Source organism: Hyperoodon ampullatus (assembly GCF_949752795.1).
Source record: "Hyperoodon ampullatus genome assembly, chromosome: 7".
Lineage (NCBI taxonomy): Eukaryota > Metazoa > Chordata > Mammalia > Artiodactyla > Ziphiidae > Hyperoodon > Hyperoodon ampullatus.
In genome coordinates this window covers 54,531,259-54,550,207 of record NC_136920.1, presented here as the reverse complement: position 1 = coordinate 54,550,207, position 18,949 = coordinate 54,531,259, and the positions used below count along the sequence as shown (strand labels likewise).

General features: G+C 38.7%; 1 protein-coding gene across 11 annotated transcripts in view; it reads right to left on the bottom strand.

Annotated features, from left to right (window-relative positions):
- Nucleotides 1-18,949, bottom strand: part of NARS2 (asparaginyl-tRNA synthetase 2, mitochondrial) — a gene marked incomplete at its 5' end in the record, with an annotated part of 136,676 nt that overhangs the window by 108,821 nt on the left and 8,906 nt on the right. For 8 of the 11 annotated variants that reach the window (XM_079708828.1, XM_079708831.1, XM_079708835.1 and 5 more), the window contains one exon: nucleotides 15,923-16,003. The exons of 2 other annotated variants lie outside the window; for them this stretch is intronic. In XM_079708828.1, coding sequence (XP_079564954.1) covers nucleotides 15,923-16,003 — 81 coding nt within the window. Of the gene's footprint in view, nucleotides 1-15,922; nucleotides 16,004-18,949 lie in introns of those variants that run through there. One more of the 11 variants, XM_079708830.1, reaches the window with a different exon arrangement.

Genomic DNA, 18,949 nt, shown 5'->3' with positions numbered 1-18,949 from the left:
TTTCCCACTTAAAAATATCTTGCAGGACTTTCCTGGTGGTGCAGTGGTTGGGGGTCTGCCTGCCGATGCGGGGGATGCAGGTTCGTGCCCCGGTCCGGGAGGATCCCACATGCTGCGGAGCGGCTGGGCCCGTGGGCCGTGGCCGCTGGGCCTGTGCGCCTGGAGCTTGTGTTCCGCAGCGGGAGAGGCCGCAGCAGTGGGAGGCCCGCGTACCGCAAACAAACAAACAAAAAAAAAAATATATATATATATATATATATATATCTTGCAAATTCATGTTGCTGAGAGGTGGAACAGAAATAACTTTGTTAAGTCAAATAGGACCAGCACAGTACTTTTCACAAAAAGGAGGCTTAAATATTTACAGGATGAATCAAACAGTAAATTTTAGTCCAGCTGTATGGCTGACGGGATTAGATCATTTTAAGAATGCACTCCACCTGGTGGATACCACACGATGGAAGAAATATCTTAGTCTTTTGAATAGGAGCAGGCTGTATCAGTTCACAGTCTGACAAAAGTTTTTTTTTTTTTAACCATGGTGTTAATTTACAAGATCCTCACTTCACAGTGGAAGCGGCAAAAACACATTATGGCTGGGAGCATACCAGCGTTTTGGGTCAGTTCTCTTCTCAGTGCCTTTGAATGATCTCAGATTTGCTTATCCTAACCTAGTGTAGCATTTTCTTTCTTTCCCTTTTAAAATTATTATTATTTTTAATTGAAAAAGTAATACATCTAATTAAAATTGGAAAATTTTTAAATATTTGGTAACACACTCTGACAGCTGATTCATAAGAAACAGCACCCATGCATACTGCTGACAAAAATAAAAGTTAGTACAAACTCTCCAGAGAGAAATAAGTAACAGTGACTACCTATGGGAAGGGGAACTGGGTAGCTGGGAGTCTGGGGTAGAAGGGAAACTTTTATTTACTTTATGCTCTTTTGTAACTTTTGAACTGGGTACCTTTTACATATATTATCTTTTTTGTTTTTTAAGTAATATATGCATATGATAAAAAATTCAAAGAATATAGAACAGAAGGCCCCATGCCCTGGGGTGAATATTACTGTGAGTCTCTATCTTCCTTCCAGATATGTCCTAGGCATTTTTGACATGCAAAATCTGTACCTCCTTAATAGAAATAGACATCCTCAACATAAAAGAAAATGACTAGTCACTTTTTTTTAAATTGAAGTATGGTTGATTTACAATGTTGTGTTAGTTTCAGGTGTATAGCAACGTGATTCAGTTATACATACATATGTACCTATTTTTTCAGATTCTTTTCCCTTATAGGTTATTACAAAATAATGAATACAGTTCACTGTGCTATACGGAAGGTCCTTGTTGGTTATGAAAATGACTAGTCTTAAGGTTGAAAGTTGTGCAAAGCCAAAAGCCCACAGAAAATATAATCAACAAGTATCCAAATGTTCCATCACACTGTCAGGTAGTGCGGAGGATACAGTTCTTCCCCATAAGGAGCTTGCAAACTAGATGAGGAAACAAAATTGATGTCAAAAAACCATTAAAGAACAACTGAATGTTAAAATAGGAGATAACAACTAAACAGGAGTTGAAAGAATGAAAAGATTTAACGTTAGCTGAAAAAGAGTTGCTTTGAGAAGAGGTTTGACGTGGGTTAGCCCTCATCCCATCTAAAAAGTTTAAAAGAAACAGGGAAGAGTATTGAAAAGTGAAAACATCAAGCAGAACCAAAACGATGTGCTCCATAAATAACTTAGCCATAAAAATTGATAAGCACCAAAATTCCTGAGGCCCAGTAACTTCTTATTATCATTTCTAGAATGCAGAACAATTTGGAAAAGAGAAACCTTTGGTGCTTACATCAGCCTGCTCCTGCGTATTAAGTTTTCCTTATTTTTGATTAGCAATTTTAAGTTTTCATATGTCATTTCATTTACTCTTACAAGCTCTAAGTGTAGTGTTATTCACATTTTACGAGTAGGAAGTTGAGAATTGTTGCAGTAAAAAGTAGTCCAAAAGTGACTGGCTTCTTTTTTCTTTTGGCATGACACTTCTGGTATGACAAGTGTGGGGAGTTCTGCAGACCCACTCCTCAGTGAAACTGGTGAAAGTTATAAAATAAAAAACAAAAGAAACAAACCCTACCCCCACCCCAGCCACCTCTGAAAATGGTCCTAAGGTCATAAATGAAGAAACACCTATTCAAGAAAATCTATTAAAACTTGGTAAGGACAAAGAACTCTTGTGGTGTCTGAATGACAATCTTGCTCCCACCCTTCCCCATCACAGCTTAGCATGACAGAATCTCCACTCCAGACTGATAGAGCCGAGGACACAGGGCTCTCCTGAAGCCCAGCTCCCAGTCAGAGGACTATCCTGACATGATGACCAGCACAGCACGCCAGCATTTCTCACCTTGCTATCTGTTGCTGAAGCTAAGCTGTGGGTGAGTGTGGTTGAGAGGTGGGGGCTCCCTTCTCCCCAGTCCCTGCTCCTGGGACAGAGGCTCTACCCTGGGTGAGGCCCTGCTAAGAGTACTAGACCTAGATTATCTTGCCCCAGCTCACGGGGTGAGGCTTCCATGCTGGGAGCAGCAAGCCAAGGAGACGTGGGGCTACAGCCACCTACTCAATTGCACACTCAGCTCCTAAACTGAAATGTCACTTAAAGAGAAGTGTCCACTGTTCCTGCCCCCAGAACCACAGCCTTGATTCAGAGATTTTCACTGGGGCTAGAAGCAGCCATAAACCAGACTTCCAAGTCTCTTCCCAGAGGAAGTGACTTCACTTGTGGGTAAGTTCAAACCTAAGGGTGCTCTTAAAAACAGTGGTTGTAGTGAAAGACCATTGGGAAGAGATTGATATTCTTTGGAGATAAAGGCTAAACTGCAGATCTGCTGGTTTGCTGGAGAGAAATGGAAAGAGACAGAAGAGATCTTTTGTGGTCAGAATAAATTTTAAACACTGACCTTGGGAAGTACATCTTTAAAGAAGCCTGAACTTGACTGAATTAGTCTGTGAAGCAATTTATGCCCCCAAACATGGTTGAAAACAACAGAGCAAGAAGCCGCAATTAGTGGAGTTTAAGGGCTGGGTATGGTCTGGGCAAGAAATAGCCAGAAGAGCCCTGCCAGAATCAATGCCATCTCTGGATGATAGTGGGCACACCCAAGGCTGTATCCCCTGAAGGGCAACATCAAAGGCTTCACACTGCTGGTGGAGAGGGAAAAAGACAGATCTGTATCTAGAATAAGGAATTCCTATAACTCAACAACAAAAAGACAAATAAGCCAATTAAAAAATGAGCAAAGGACTGAAATAGACATTTCTCCAAAGAAGATATACAAATGGTCAACGGGCACACAAAAAAGATATTCAACACTCTGAGACATTAGGGAATGGCAAACCAAAACCACAAGATACTGCTTAACGTTCATCAGGATGCCTATAATCAAAGAAACTGAAAATAACAAGCACTGGTGAGAATGTGGTAAAAGTGGAACCCTCATACCACTGGTGCGAATATAATATGGTACAGCCACTGTGGAAAATAATTTTGGCAGTTCCTCAGTAAGTTAAATTAGAACATAAACATATGACCCAGCAGTCCTGCTCCTAATTATATACTCAAAACAACTGAAAACAGGTGTTCAAACAAAAACTTGTACACGAATGTCCATAGTGTTATTATTCACAAAAGCCAAACGTGGAAACAACACAATGTCCGTCAATGAATGAATGGCTAAACAAAATGTGGTATATCCATACAATGGAACATTATTTAGTAATAAAAAGAAATGAAATTCTCATACATGTTAACAGAAGTCAGACACAAAAGGCTACACACTGTATGATTCCATTTATATGAAAAAGCCAGAAATCCACAAAGACAAAAAGTAGATGAGAGATTACTAGGAGCTGGAGGTAAAGGGAATGAGGAGTTTTTGCTATTGAGCTTCTTTTAGGGTGCTGAAAAATTCTGGAAATAAATATAGTAGTGATGGTTGTACAACACTGACTATAATGGTACTGAACAGTTCATTAAAAATGGTTACACTGATACATTTTATATTATGTAAATATCCACAATAATAAAAAAAGCAAACCTATCTAATGCCAAACTTCAGTACACAGTATGAGATCCAGTATGAGAATGCCCACAGTATAAGATTCGGATATAAAATTACACATCTTCATGGGTTCCATTTAATAGGCTTTCAGTTCATTCTTCACTTTAAGAAGTATTTAAATGTATAAACTCTAGACCTGAATACTGTTCTTGTTATATGAAATATTACTCCAAGATTTTCTCAGCCTAATTTAATTTCACAATATGTGATCATTTATCTACCACATTTTGACACAGAATTGTAATTAAAAGCTTAAATATGAATTACATATTTACAAATAAATTGTAAACTATCAAAAGCAAAAGGCAAAGAGAAAATCGACAATGAAATACCACTTCACACTCTCTGGTATTGCTATAACCAAAAAAAGAAGAGCAAGGGGAGACCTTCAAGATGGCAGAGGAGTAAGACGTGGAGATCACCTTCCTCCCCACAAATACATCAGAAATACATCTACATGTGGAACAACTCCTACAGAACACCTACTGAACGCTGGGAGAAGACCTCAGACCTCCCAAAAGGCAAGAAACGCCCCCACGTACCTGGGTAGGGCAAAAGAAAAAAGAAAAACATGGACAAAAAAATAGGGACGGGCCCTGCACCTCTGGAAGGGAGCTGTGATGGAGGAAAAGCTTCCACACACTAGGAAGCCCCTTCACTGGCAGAGACGGGGTGGCGGGGGGAACACTTTGGAGCCACGGAGCAGAGCGCAGCAACACGGGTGCGGAGGACAAAGCGGAGAGATTCCCGCACAGAGGATCGGTGCTGACCAGCCCTCACCAGCCAGAGAGGCTTGTCTGCTCACCCGCCGGGGCGGGCGGGGCTGGGAGCTGAGGCTCGGGCTTCGGAGGTCAGATCCCAGGGAGAGGACTGGCTGCGTGAACACAGCCTGAAGGGGGTTAGTACATCACAGCTAGCCGGGAGGGACTCCAGGAAAAGGTCTGGACCTGCCTAAGAGGCAAGAGACCATGGTTTCCTGGTGTGCGAGGAGAGGGGATTCAGAGCACCTCCTAAACAAGCTCCAGAGACCGGCGCGAGCCGTGGCTGTCAGCGTGGACCCCAGAGACGGGCATGAGAGACTAAGGCTGCTGCTGCTGGAGCCACCAAGAAGCCTGTGTGCAAGCACAGGTCACTATCCACACCTCCCCTCCCAGGAGCCTGTGCAGCCCACCACTGCCAGGGTCCCGTGATCCAGGGACAACTTCCCTGGGAGAACGCACAGCACGCCTCAGGCTGTTGCAATATCATGCTGGCCGCTGCTGCCTCAGGCTCGCCCCACATCCGTACCCCTCCCTCCCCCCGGCCTGAGTGAGCCAGGGCCCCCGAATCAGCTGCTCCTTTAACCCCATTCAGTCTGAGTGAAAAACAGATGCCCTCAGGCGACCTACACGCAGAGGCGGGTCCAAATCCAAAGCTGAACCCCAGGAGCTGTGCAGACAAAGAACAGAAAGGGAAATCTCTCCCAGCAGCCTCAGGAGCAGCGAGAGGATTAAATCTCCACAATCGAGCTATTTGTAATGAGGTGGATAGACCTAGAGTCTGTCATACAGAGTGAAGTAAGTCAGAAAGAGAAAGACAAATACCGTATGCTAACACATATATATGGAATTTAAAAAAAAAAAAAAATGTCATGAAGAACCTAGAGGTAAAACGGGAATAAAGACACAGACCTACTTGAGAATGGACTTGAGGATATGGGGAGGGGGAAGGGTAAGCTGTGACAAAGCGAAAGAGAGGCATGGACATATATACACTACGAAACGTAAGGTAGATAGATAGTGGGAAGCAGCCGCAGAACACAGGAAGATCAGCTCGGTGCTTTGTGACCGCCTGGAGGGGTGGGATGGGGAGGGTGGGAGGGAGGGAGATGCATGAGGGAAGGGATGTGGGAACAGATATATATGTATGACTGATTCACTTTGTTATAAAGCAGAAACTAATAAAAAAAAATAAAAAAAATAAAAAATCTCCACAATCAACTTGATGTACCCTGCATCTGTAGAATACCCAAAGAGACAACGAATCATCCCAAAATTGAGGCGGTGGACTTGGGAGCAACGATATATATACTTTTTTCTCTTTTTGTGAGTGTGTATGTGTATGTTTCTTTGGGTGATTTTGTCTGTATATCTTCACTTTCACCACTTGTCCTAGGGTTCTGTCTGTCCGTTTTTTTTTTTTTCAGTATAGTTTTTAGTGCTTGTCATCAGTGGTGGATTTGTTTTTGGTTTCACTTCTCTCTTCTTTCTTTCTCTTTTTTTTTATTACTTTAAAATTTTTTTTAATTTTTAACAATTATTTTTTATTTTAACAACTTTATTTTATCTTTTTCTTTCTTTCTTTCTTTCTTTTTTTCTCCCTTTTCTTCTAAGCCGTGTGGCTGACATGGTCATGGTGCTCCAACCGGGTCTCAGGCCTGTGCCTCTGAGGTGGGAGAGCCGAGTTCAGCACATTGGTCCACCAGAGACCTCCCAGCTCCACATAATATCAAACAGCGAAAGCTCTCCCAGAGACCTCCATCTCAATGCTAAGACCCAGCTCCACTCAACGACGACCAGCAAGATACAGTGCTGGACACCTTATGCCAAACAACTAGCAAGACAGGAACAAACCCCACCCATTAGCAGAGAGGCTGCCTAAAATCATAATAAGGTCACAGACACCCCAAAACACACCACCGGACACAGTCCTGCCCACCAGAAAGACAAGATCCAGCTTTATCCACCAGAACACAGGCACTGGTCCCCTCCACCAGGAAACCTACACAACCCACTGAATCAACCTTAGCCACTGGGGTAAGACACCAAAAACAACGGGAACTACGAACCTGCAGCCTGCGAAAAGGAGACCCCAAACACAGTAAGTTAAGCAAAATGAGAAGACACGGAAACACACAGCAGATGAAGGAACAAGGTAAAAACACACCAGACCAAACAAATGGAGAGGAAATAGGCAGTCTATCAGAAAAAGAATTCAGGGTAATGACAGTAAAGATGGTCCAAAATCTTGGAAATAGACTGGAGAAAATACAAGATATGTTTAACAATGACATAGAAGAACTAAACAGCAAACAAACAATGATGAACAACACAATAAATGAAATTAAAAAGTCTCTAGAAGGAATCAATAGAAGAATAACTGAGGCAGAAGAACGGATAAATGACCTGGAAGATAAAACAGTGGAAATAACTACTGCAGAACAGAATAAAGAAAAAAGAATGAAAAGAATTGAGGACAGTCTCAGAGACCTCTGGGATAACATTAAACACACCAACATTCGAATTCTAGGGGTCCCAGAAGAAGAAGAGAAAAAGAAAGGGACTGAGAAAATATTTGAAGAGATTATAGTTGAAAACTTCCCTAACATGGGAAAGGAAATAGTTAATCAAGTCCAGGAAGTCCAGAGAGTCCCATACAGAATAAATCCAAGGAGAAATACGCCAAGACACATATTAATCAAACTATCAAAAATTAAATACAAAGAAAAAATATTAAAAGCAGCAAGGGAAAAACAACAAATAATATACAAGGGAATCCTCATAAGGTTAACAGCTGACCTTTCAGCAGAAACTCTGCAAGCCAGAAGAGAGTAGCAGGACATATTGAAAGTGATGAAACGGAAAAACCTACAACCAAGATTACTCTAACCAGGAAGGATCTCATTCAGATTTGATGGAGAAATTAAAACCTTTACAGACAAGCAAAAGCTAAGAGAATTCAGCACCACCAAATCAGTTTTACAACAAATGCTAAAGGAACTTCTCTAGGCAGTAAACACAAGAGAAGGAAAAGACCTACAATAACAAACCCAAAACAATTAAGAAGATGGTAATAGGAACATACATATCGATAATTACCTTAAATGTAAATGGTTTAAATGCTCCAACCAAAACACACAGACTGGCTGAATGGATACAAAAACAAGACCCATATATATGATGTCACCAAGAGACCCACTACAGACCTAGGGACACATACAGACTGAAAGTGAGGGGATGGAAAGAGATATTCCATAAAATGTAAATCAAAAGAAAGCTGGAGTAGCAATACTCATATCACACAAAATAGACTTTACAAGAGACAAAGAAGGACACTACATAATGATCAAGGATCAATCCAAGAAGATATAACAATTGTAAATATTTATGCACCCAACTTAGGAGCACCTCAGTACATAAGGAAAATGTTAACAGCCATAAAAGGGGAAATCAACAGTAACACAATCATAGAAGGGGACTTTAACACCCCACTTTCACCAATGGACAGATCATCCAAAATGAAAATAAATATGGAAACACAAGCTTTAAATGATACATTAAACGAGATGGACTTAACTGATATTTATAGGACATTCCATCCAAAAAGAACAGAATACGCTTTCTTCTCAAATGCTCATGGAACATTCCCCAGGGTAGATCATATCTTGGGTCACAAATCAAGCCCTGGTAAATTTAAGAAATTTGAAATTGTATCAAGTATCTTTTCCGACCACAATGCTATGAGACTAGATATAAATTACAGGAAAAAACCTGTAAAAAATACAAACACATGGAGGACTAAAAATACACTACTTAAAAACCAAGAGATCATTGAAGAAATCAAAGAGGAAATCAAAAAATACTTAGAAACAATTGACAATGAAAACATGACGACCCAAAACATATGGGATGCAGCAAAAGAAGTTCTAAGAGAGTTTACAGCACTACAATCCTACCTCAAGAAACAAAAAACATCTCAAATAAACAACCTAACCTTACACCTAAAGCAATTAGAGAAAGAAGAACAAAAAAACGCCAAAGTTAGCAGAAAGAAAGAAATCATAAAGATCAGATCAGAAATAAATGAAAAAGAAATGAAAGAAACAATAGCAAACATCAATAAAACTAAATGCTGGTTCTTTGAGAAGATAAACAAAATTGATAAACCATTAGCCAGACTCATCAAGAAAAAAAGGGAGAAGACTCAAATCAATAGAATTAGAAATGAAAAAGGAGAAGTAACAACTGACACTGCAGAAATACAAAGGATCATGAGAGATTACTACAAGCAACTCTATGCCAATGAAATGGGCAACCTGGAAGAAATGGACAAATTTTTATAAAAGCACAACCCTCCAAGACTGAACCAGGAAGAATAGAAAATATAAACAGACCAATCACAAGCACTGAAATTGAGACTGTGACTAAAAATCTTCCAACAAACAAAAGCCCAGGACCAGATGGCTTCACAGGTGAATTCTATCAAACATTTAGAGAAGATCTAACACCTATCCTTCTCAAACTCTTCCAAAATATAGCAGAGGGAGGTACACACCCAAACTCATTCTACGAGACCACCATCACCCTGATACTAAAACCAGACAAAGATGTCACAAAGAAAGAAAACTACAGGCCAATATCACTGATGAACATGGATACAAAAATCCTCAACAAAATACTAGCAAACAGAATCCAACAGCACATTAAAAAGATCATACACTATGATCAAGTGGGGTTTATCACAGGAATGAAAGGATTCTTCAATATATGCAAATCAATCAATGTGATACACCATATTAACAAACTGAAGGATAAAAACCATATGATCATCTCAATAGATGCAGAAAAAGCTTTCAACAAAATTCAATACCCATTTATCATAAAAACCCTCCAAAAGTGGGCATAGAGGGAACCTACCTCAACATAATAAAGGCCATATATGACAAACCCACAGCCAACATTGTTCTCAGTGGTGAAAAACTGAAACCCCTTCCACTAAGATCAGGAACAAGACAAGGTTGCCCACTCTCACCACTATTATTCAACCTAGTTTTGGAAGTTTTAGCCACAGCAATCAGAGAAGAAAAAGAAATAAAAGGAATCCAAATCGGAAAAGAAGAAGTAAAGCTGTCACTGTTTGCAGATGACATGATACTATACACAGAGAATACTAAAGACTCTACCGAAAAACTCCTAGAGCTAATCAATGAATTTGGTAAAGTAGCAGGATACAAAATTAATGCACAGAAATCTCTTCTATTCCTATACACTAATGACAGAAAAATCTGAAAGAGAAATTAAGGAAACACTCCCATTTACCACTGCAACAAAAAGAATAAAATACCTAGGAATAAACCTACCTAAGGAGACAAAAGACCTGTATGCAGAAAACTATAAGGCACTGATGAAAGAAAATAATTTGATACAAACAGATGGAAAGATATACCATGTTCTTGGATTAGAAGAATCAACATTGTGAAAATGACTGTAGTACCCAAAGCAATCTACAGATTCAATGCAATCCCTATCAAAGTACCAATGGCATTTTTCACAGAATTAGAATAAAAAAATTCACAATTTGTATAGAAACAGAAAAGACCCCGAATAGCCAAAGCAATCTTGAGAAAGAAAAACGAAGCTGGAGGAATCAGGCCACCAAACTTCAGACTATACTACAAAGCTACAGTAATCAAGACAATATGGTACTGGCAGAAAAACAGAAATACCGACCAATGGAACAGGATAGAAAGCCCAGAGATAAACCCACACACATATGGGCACCTTATTTTTGATAAAGGAGGCAAGAATATACGGTGGAGAAAAGACAGCCTCTTCAATAAGTGATGCTGGGAAAACTGGACAGCTACATGTAAAAGAATGAAATTAGAACACTCCCTAACACCATACACAAAAATAAGCTCAAAATGGATTAAAGACCTTAATGTAAGGCCAGACACTATCAAACTCTTAGAGAAAAACATAGGCAGAACACTCTATGACATAAATCACAGGAAGATCCTTTTTGACCCACGTCCTAGAGAAATGGAAATAAAAACAAAAATAAACAAATGGGACCTAATGAAACTTAAAAGCTTTTGCACAGCAAAGGAAACCATAAACAAGGTGAAAAGACAACCCTCAGAATGGGAGAAATTATTTGCAGATGAAGCAACTGACAAAGGATTAATCTCCAAAATTTACAAGCAGCTCAATATCAAAAAAACAGACAACCCAATCCAAAAATGGGCAGAAGACCTAAATAGACATTTCTCCAAAGAAGATATACAGATTTCCAACAAACAGATGAAAGAATGCTCAACATCACTAATCAGCAGAGTAATGCAAATCAAAACTACACCGAGGTATTACCTCACACTGGTCAGAATGGCCATCATCAAAAAAATCTACAAACAATAAATGCTGGAGAGGATGTGGAGAAAAGGGAACCCTCTTGCACTGTTGGTGGGAATGTAAATTGATACAGCCACTATGGAGAACAGTATGGAGGTTCCTTAAAAAACTGAAAATAGAAATACCATACGACCCAGCAATCTCACTACTGGGCATATACCCTGAGAAAACCATAATTCAAAAAGAGTCATGTACCACAATGTTCACTACAGCTCTATTTACAATAGCCAGAACATGGAAGCCACCTAAGTGTCCATCAACAGATGAATGGATAAAGAAGATGTGGCACATATATACAAATGGAATATTTCTCAGCCATAAAAAGAAACGAAATTGAGTTATTTGTAGTGAGGTGGATGGATCTAGAGAATGTCATACAGAGTGAAGTTAAGTCAGAAAGAGAAAAACAAATACCGTACGTTAACACATATATATGGAATCTAAAAAAAAACAAAGGGGTTCTGAAGAGCCTAGGGGCAGGACAGGAATAAAGATGCAGAGGTAGATAATGGACTTGAGGACACGGGGAGGGGGAAGGGTAAGCTGGGACGAAGTGAGAGAGTGGCATGGACTTATATATACTACCAAATGTAAAATAGATAGCTTGGGGAAGCAGCCACATAGCAAAGGGAGATCAGCTCAGTGCTTTGTGACCACCTAGAGGGGTGGGATAGGGAGGATGAGAGGGAAACGCAAGAGGGAGGGGATATGGGAACATATGTATAGGTATAGCTAATTCACTTTGTTATAAAGCAGAAACTAATACACCATTGGAAAGCAATTATACTCCAATAAAGATGTTAAAAAAAATGCAGAGCAACAATAAGTGTTGGCGATAATGGGGAGAAACTGGAACCTTCATACACTGCTGTTGGGAATGTAAAGTGACGCAGCCACTTTGGAAATTGGTTTGGTGGTTTCTCAAAATATTAAACATAAAGCTACCACGTGACCCAGCAATTCCACTCAAGAGAAATGATATCATATACTCATCCAAATGATTTCACAAATGTTGATAGTAGCATTAATCATAATAGCCAAAAGGTAGAAATAATCCAAACATCCATCAACTGCTAAATAAAATGTTGGATATCTATACAATGGAATACTAGCTGGATATAAAAGGAATGAAGTACTGATACATATTACAACTTGTATGAACCTCAAAAACGTTGTGCTAAATGAAAGAAGGCTGACAGAAAAGGCCATATTTTGTATGACTGCATTTATATGAAATATTCCAGAAGAGGCAAATCTATAGAGAGCAATTTAATGGTTACCTAGAACTCGGGGTGGAAACAGGAAGGGACTGGTAATGGGTACTGGGTTTCACTTTGGGGTGATATAATGCTCTCAAATTAGATTGTGGTGATGCTTGCACAACTCTGTAAATATACTAAAAACCACGGAACAGTATACTTTAAGTGACTGATTTTTATGGTATGTAAAATGTATCTCAATAAAGTTGTTTTTAAAAAACCTGCTCCATTTTCTCATTCCTATACACCCCAACTTTACTTTTTATGATTCACCAACATAAACCTTCTAATCTGTCCATCCGGCGTCCAGTGAAAACCCCACACTCATTTTAATTACTTGACTCTGCTCAATTTCTTCCCCTACCTGAAGTACCCTCCCTAGGGTACAGTTAAGTCACATACTTGTTTTGAAGATGTTTCTGACCAAGTCAATCCTCACAGACCTAATTACCCTCTAGATTTCATACCACTTAAAACTTGTAACACTGTAACCTCAAATATATACATAAAGCAGTTTCACCTTATTTCCTATCAATGTCTAGATTTTGCCACAATCCCTAATTCTTGCCTTTAAATTACTCTTTTATCTTCTCAGAGACAAACTAGTTACTCCAGAATCGTAAAGATCAAACATAATTGTGGGAACTCAGCTAGGGCTCTAAGACAAAGAGGAAAAGATGTACAACCAAAGAATATTGTAGGATAAGTAACATCAACAGTGAATGAAAAGCATGCTCCTTCCTCTCTTATGCCCTGCCAACTCACCAGCTTCACCAACCAGAACCTTGACTACATCTTTATATCCCCTTAACAGTTAGCACAGCATCTTGAACACAGATGGTACCAAAGGTCTGTTGAATAACAAATTAATGCTTTTGAATGCAACTTCCTACATGTGTATTCAGGAGTCCCCAAACCTTAGCAAATATCTGAAATCTTAAAGCAGGAAATGGGAATGAGGAAAAAGAAAACTAAAATGATGGGACATGCATTTACTTCTCAACAGTGTATTATGTTCTTACTGTGCATTTCAAGGTGGCATCTTACTGCTGTCCTCAAACCTGAGTATGTACCAGGCATCCTTATCTTTAAGTAGTTACTGGGCTTCATTGTTATCAGAGCAAAAAAGAGCACTATTAAGAGAAGCAAGGACTTAGATGTGACACTTCACTTCCTCCTTAACAGTGGGGTGCCAAGACTCAAACCCCTATGCCTCTACATGCAGTCAGGAAGAAATCCACACAATGAACCTTGGAAGTGTAGAGATGTGTGAGGTGGGAATAAGAAGGAGCACTGCTTTCAGAGGAGAGTGTGTTGGCAAGCAGAAGACAAATCTTAGGAGCTGAACTGCTGAAAGCAACAAAGACAGCAGGCTCATAAAACAAAAGCCACAGACTGCTGAAACCTGTGCTAGACCCTGAATGCAGGAGCCTAGTATCAATGAATTCAAGAGCACCTTTCTGACACTCTGAATAGACAAAGCCTAATTCCACTACATAAAATTCCTCAACCTGGCTCTGGAGTACTATGAACATAGAACACTTCTCATTTGTTTAGCTTCAGAAATACATTTTCGGACCTCCCTCGTGGCACAATGGTTAAGAATCCACCTGCCAATGCAGGGGACACAGGTTTGAGCCCTGGTCCGGGAAGATCCCACATGCCGCAGAGCAGCTAAGCCCATGTGCCATAACTACTGAGCCTGCAAGTCACAACTACTCAGCCCACGTGCCACAGCTACTGAAGCCCGCGCGCCTAGAGCCCATGCTCCACAGCAAGAGAAGCCACTGCAATGAGTAGCCCCCACTCGCCTGCAACTAGAGAAAGCCCGTGCGCAGTAACTTAGACCCAACGCAGCCAAAAATAAATAAATAAAAATTTAAAAGCCCCGATTTAAAAAAAAAAAAGAAATACATCTTCCTCTTTTCTCTGTATTTATTCTTATTTGGTAATTTACCTTGTATTGTTTAGAGTCCAAAATGCACATATTGTAATCATTCAGACTTGCTTAGGGGATTTCTGTGGTGGTAAAGTAGTTAGCTCCAAATTTATAATTATTTAAGTTTGTTACAGATTTTTTTTACTTGTTTAACTTGGGTCTCTTTAATAATTCCCTTCATATTTGTAAAAACTCCTTTAGATTATACATTTCCTTCCCTATCATTTACTTTTTAATATTTGGTGGTTTAGATTAAGGGATCATGAAATGTATTTAAGGTGGGTAATTCCTCTTCAATATTCAGATGACTATTAAGGTGCAAAGAGAAAATTAACAACATAAATGGCTAGAAGAGAATGTTTTCTACAATTTACATATTGTTATTTTATCATCTGCTGCCTTCTTTGAACTCACATACAGATGCTAACACTCCTACTTTAAATGTTCAACCAAGCATTTTTATTCTGCTTTTTGCAGAAGGCTATCATCTAGATTTCTTCAAACCACATATGAAGAAAGACAGCATTTGATTATTATTTTGAATAATGACTTTGACACATCAGGGTAACTTCTCCCAGTGAATATGCTGTTCAATAATATGAAGAGAAAGCATCATTATCAAGAGTCAGAATATACTGAACCAAAGAGAGTAGTTTTGTACAGGTCTTGTCATTTGATGGAATCACCCAAATATATAAAGAATCTTGATTTCTCAGAGATATAGAAATCAGTAAATAAATGAAAGAAATACAAAAAGCACCACTCATCAACATACATTTCTCTTTGAACATTATTATACTACTGGTCAATGATTTTAAACAGGCTGTCTAATTGGTAAATGAAAGGCTTTCAATTGCCTACATGTAAGAAAAACTGGTAACTTTTAAATTTCCTGCAACAAGAGCAGGCTGACAATATGTGGCGCATAGTAGGAGCTCAAAAAATAATTGCTGAACAAAGAATTAAAATAAAAGCCTTCATGAGGTATACAGACTAAATAATTTCTTATGAAAAATATATTTTCTAAAGACTCCGAAAAAGAAAATATTCACATGTATACTTTTCTATTTTAGTTCCATCTCTTAAAATAAGAGTTATACCCAAAAATATTACTTGGGGGTTGAATTTGCAGAAAAGATATCTTAGAATTTTTATTAATTTCTTCAAATTTCTCTAGTTCACCAATTCACAGTTATAAAAAAGGCAAATAGAGTACTAAATTAAAAATCCACTCCTTTCAGTCACAACGTAGGTAATACAGCTGGTTGGACAGAAAATTAGAGAAGTGTGAATTTTCTATGCACGTTTTTAAAGGATTATTATCAACAAAATTTCATGTTCTATCCACATAACTCATTAAATTTAAAGCAAACCCTCAAATGAAAAATATCAGAGAGCAATATATCCCCCAAGATGGGAAGCACAGCTTACTTCAACTTGAAAAAGTTCTCCAGCCCCCTCACAGTCATTGGATGTGATTACTGGAGTATGAATATGCACAAAGCCACTGTCCTGGAAGAAAAAGAGAAACCACTTTTCTCAGTATATTTGTATGTGAAACACTTCCAAGAACATACACTTCATTATATGATTAAAATAGCACTAAGAGAATGTCATATCAAATCCCTCCTTAATCCCCAAAATAAAACTATTAAAATATCAAATGGAGAGTTTACTATGCACAAAGAATTTTAAATCAGAACTGACTTAGACAATATCTAGTCCAATCTCCTCACTGGAAAGACAAGGAAATTGAGGCCCAGAGAGATTTAATGAGAGGCCAAAATCATGCAACTAGTCAGTGTCAGAGCCGGGACTGGAACCTAGGTGCTCAGGATCTCTCTCTGGTGCCATTTCTTCTTCCCACTTTTCCAACATACTGATAGTGATTTAACACACATGCACACACATGCACACTCACTCAGGGCTAATACATAATGATACTGCCCACACTGCTAAGGGAATAAAAGTGATCAATATTAAGTTTTTATTTTGGAATGAGACCCTCAATTGTAACAAACCACCAAAAAGGAGATAAATTAAGGTTGACAATCAGGGACCGAAGAAATAAACAGCAAAAAGGCAGGAATGATTTTTAGGAAGTCTGCCATTAAACTGATGGCACAGTGCACCGCACATGGCACAGGCAGTGCACTTGCTTTGCCTCAAGGAAGATTGTGAGCAGCAAGCCCATCCATTACTAAGGCACCCAACTGCAATCCTTCTGCTCTAAAGTCGGAGACTATTTCCATTAGTGAACCACAAAAGCTGTTGCTAGTAAAACTGAAATAACCCAGCAACTTCAAGGTTATGCTTCTTTCACTTTGACTATGGATGTAGGCGAAAGGTTACAGACAGCATAAATGCTGCAGGGTGGGGGTGGAGGCAGCTAAAGTGAATTTATGCTGCAAAGGCATAAGAGTATGTGTTAAATGTAAACATTTTGTTCTTGACATCAATACAATAAGTTCATATATACCCATCTAATCTCTGCTAAATTCTGCCAGTACCTACTGGTGGAATGTAAAATATGTCAGTGCATTACCAGGGGCCTCCCAAATTTGCCCCTTCCTTCCTAAAAAGGTTGAATTCAAGTATTCTGGCTATGATACAAAGTATCCAGCCAACAACTTGCCTTATGATGTAGACTGATTAAGTTTTCAAGCTATAAATTAGAAGTCTCAGGAAGTGTTCAAATATGTACTTAATCTGGGAACAACGTGTGGCGAGGTGCTGCACAGAGCACATTATAGAGAACAAATGAAACAGAATCAATAACATTACTGCATAAAATTTTTATCTCCTAGAAGCCAAGAATTATGGACATGAATCATTTATTCCACATAAGGCAACTATGAGCATGAGTGCAGTAAACAAAGAAAGGAAGTGAAAAATCCAAAGGAAACAAGGGTGGCGAGAGGGAGGAGAAAATTTAACGGCTAAATATAATTGCCTAAGTTAGAACTGGTCAACTGCCACAAGGAACAATGCTGTAAATCTTATGAAAATAACTATATGGGATTTTTTTTTAATCACTCATATAGTGGGAATTATTCTCAATTCTCAAATAATGCTAAACCTTTCAAAAGGCATTATCGGCTTTTTAAGCCTTAACAGTGCTAGCAAGGCTTATCATATCAAAGTCTAAATCATTACCCCCAAAAGTTATACAGGAGAGGGTACAAAGGAACAACAAAGACGAGAACAAAGTCCACGAAAGAGAAAGTGGATAGAGAAGTAGGAAAATAAATAGCAGGAGTACTCTCAGTGGCTGCCTCCAGTGGGGTTCCAGTGTCAGGTACTTATCCTATCCCACAGCAAAGGGGTTCCTAATGAGAGAGATGAAGGCCAGAGAAGGGGTCAAAAATTTAGGCCCAATTATTTAGATCCCACCCATCACCTCTAAATATCTAAGTATTTTGATAGATACACATTGCTATAACCAGATATTTATAAGGCAATGAATGAGTATCTGAAAATTACAAAATTCATGTACTAAGGCCCATACACATCACTCAAAGAGTCAGGGACTATATTTTTCTTTAACACACACAAAATAAATATTATTTAATCAGACTCAACAAAAAAGAAACATGACAGCAATTGCTAGCCACAGACACTCCACTGGTGACAAAAAGTGACAGCAAGAGGAGATCAAAAAACAAAACAAAAACCAAAAAAATACCCCATAAAAAGCAGTCACAGGAACTCAAAGACCCAGCAGTCTAGGGTCATTCAACACAGGGTCAAAGAACACTCCTCACCATGACAGGCTTTAAAGGCACTGCCATACTGAGAAGAGAACAATCTGATACTCAGAGGAAGAACCTCAACTCACCAAGAAAGGGCAAACTCTTTTCTGTTGGCTCACTTCAGGAAGCCAGGGAAGTATTAATACATTTTAGGATAACTTCCACTGGAAATTAGAAAAAAAATTGGTGCCTAAAAAGATAATCCTATTATTTGAGAAACTCAGCTCTTGTAAATAACTCATTTTTTGAGGATTCTAGATAGTCATGTTTTAGTACTCAGCAAATGTGTCAATTTTATAAGCAAAGCAAGTTATACACTAAACATTTTTGATACTCAAACCAAAAAACTCTAGATCCTTAAAGTATCCTAACTAAAAGGTTTGTGCTCAAGTTTCTTTTCCCCTATATTTCAAGGTCTGAAATTTTTGAAAATTTTACATTTTAGTTCTTAACATCTTTTAGGGAGCCTAAAGTAACAAAATAGAAACAGTACCAAATATAGGATAATATATATAACTAATATTTAATATGTCCTATAGTACTCCCATTATTTCTTTAAACAATTCAATCCTGTCACATACACAAGTGGGTGACATCTTAGAAGGAGGTATCAGGATTATATTTTCCAGAGCTTTACAATTAAAAAGTGAATTTATAAGACTCAAAAGTACCTATCTTTATAACCATCACCAACAGTGCTAAAATT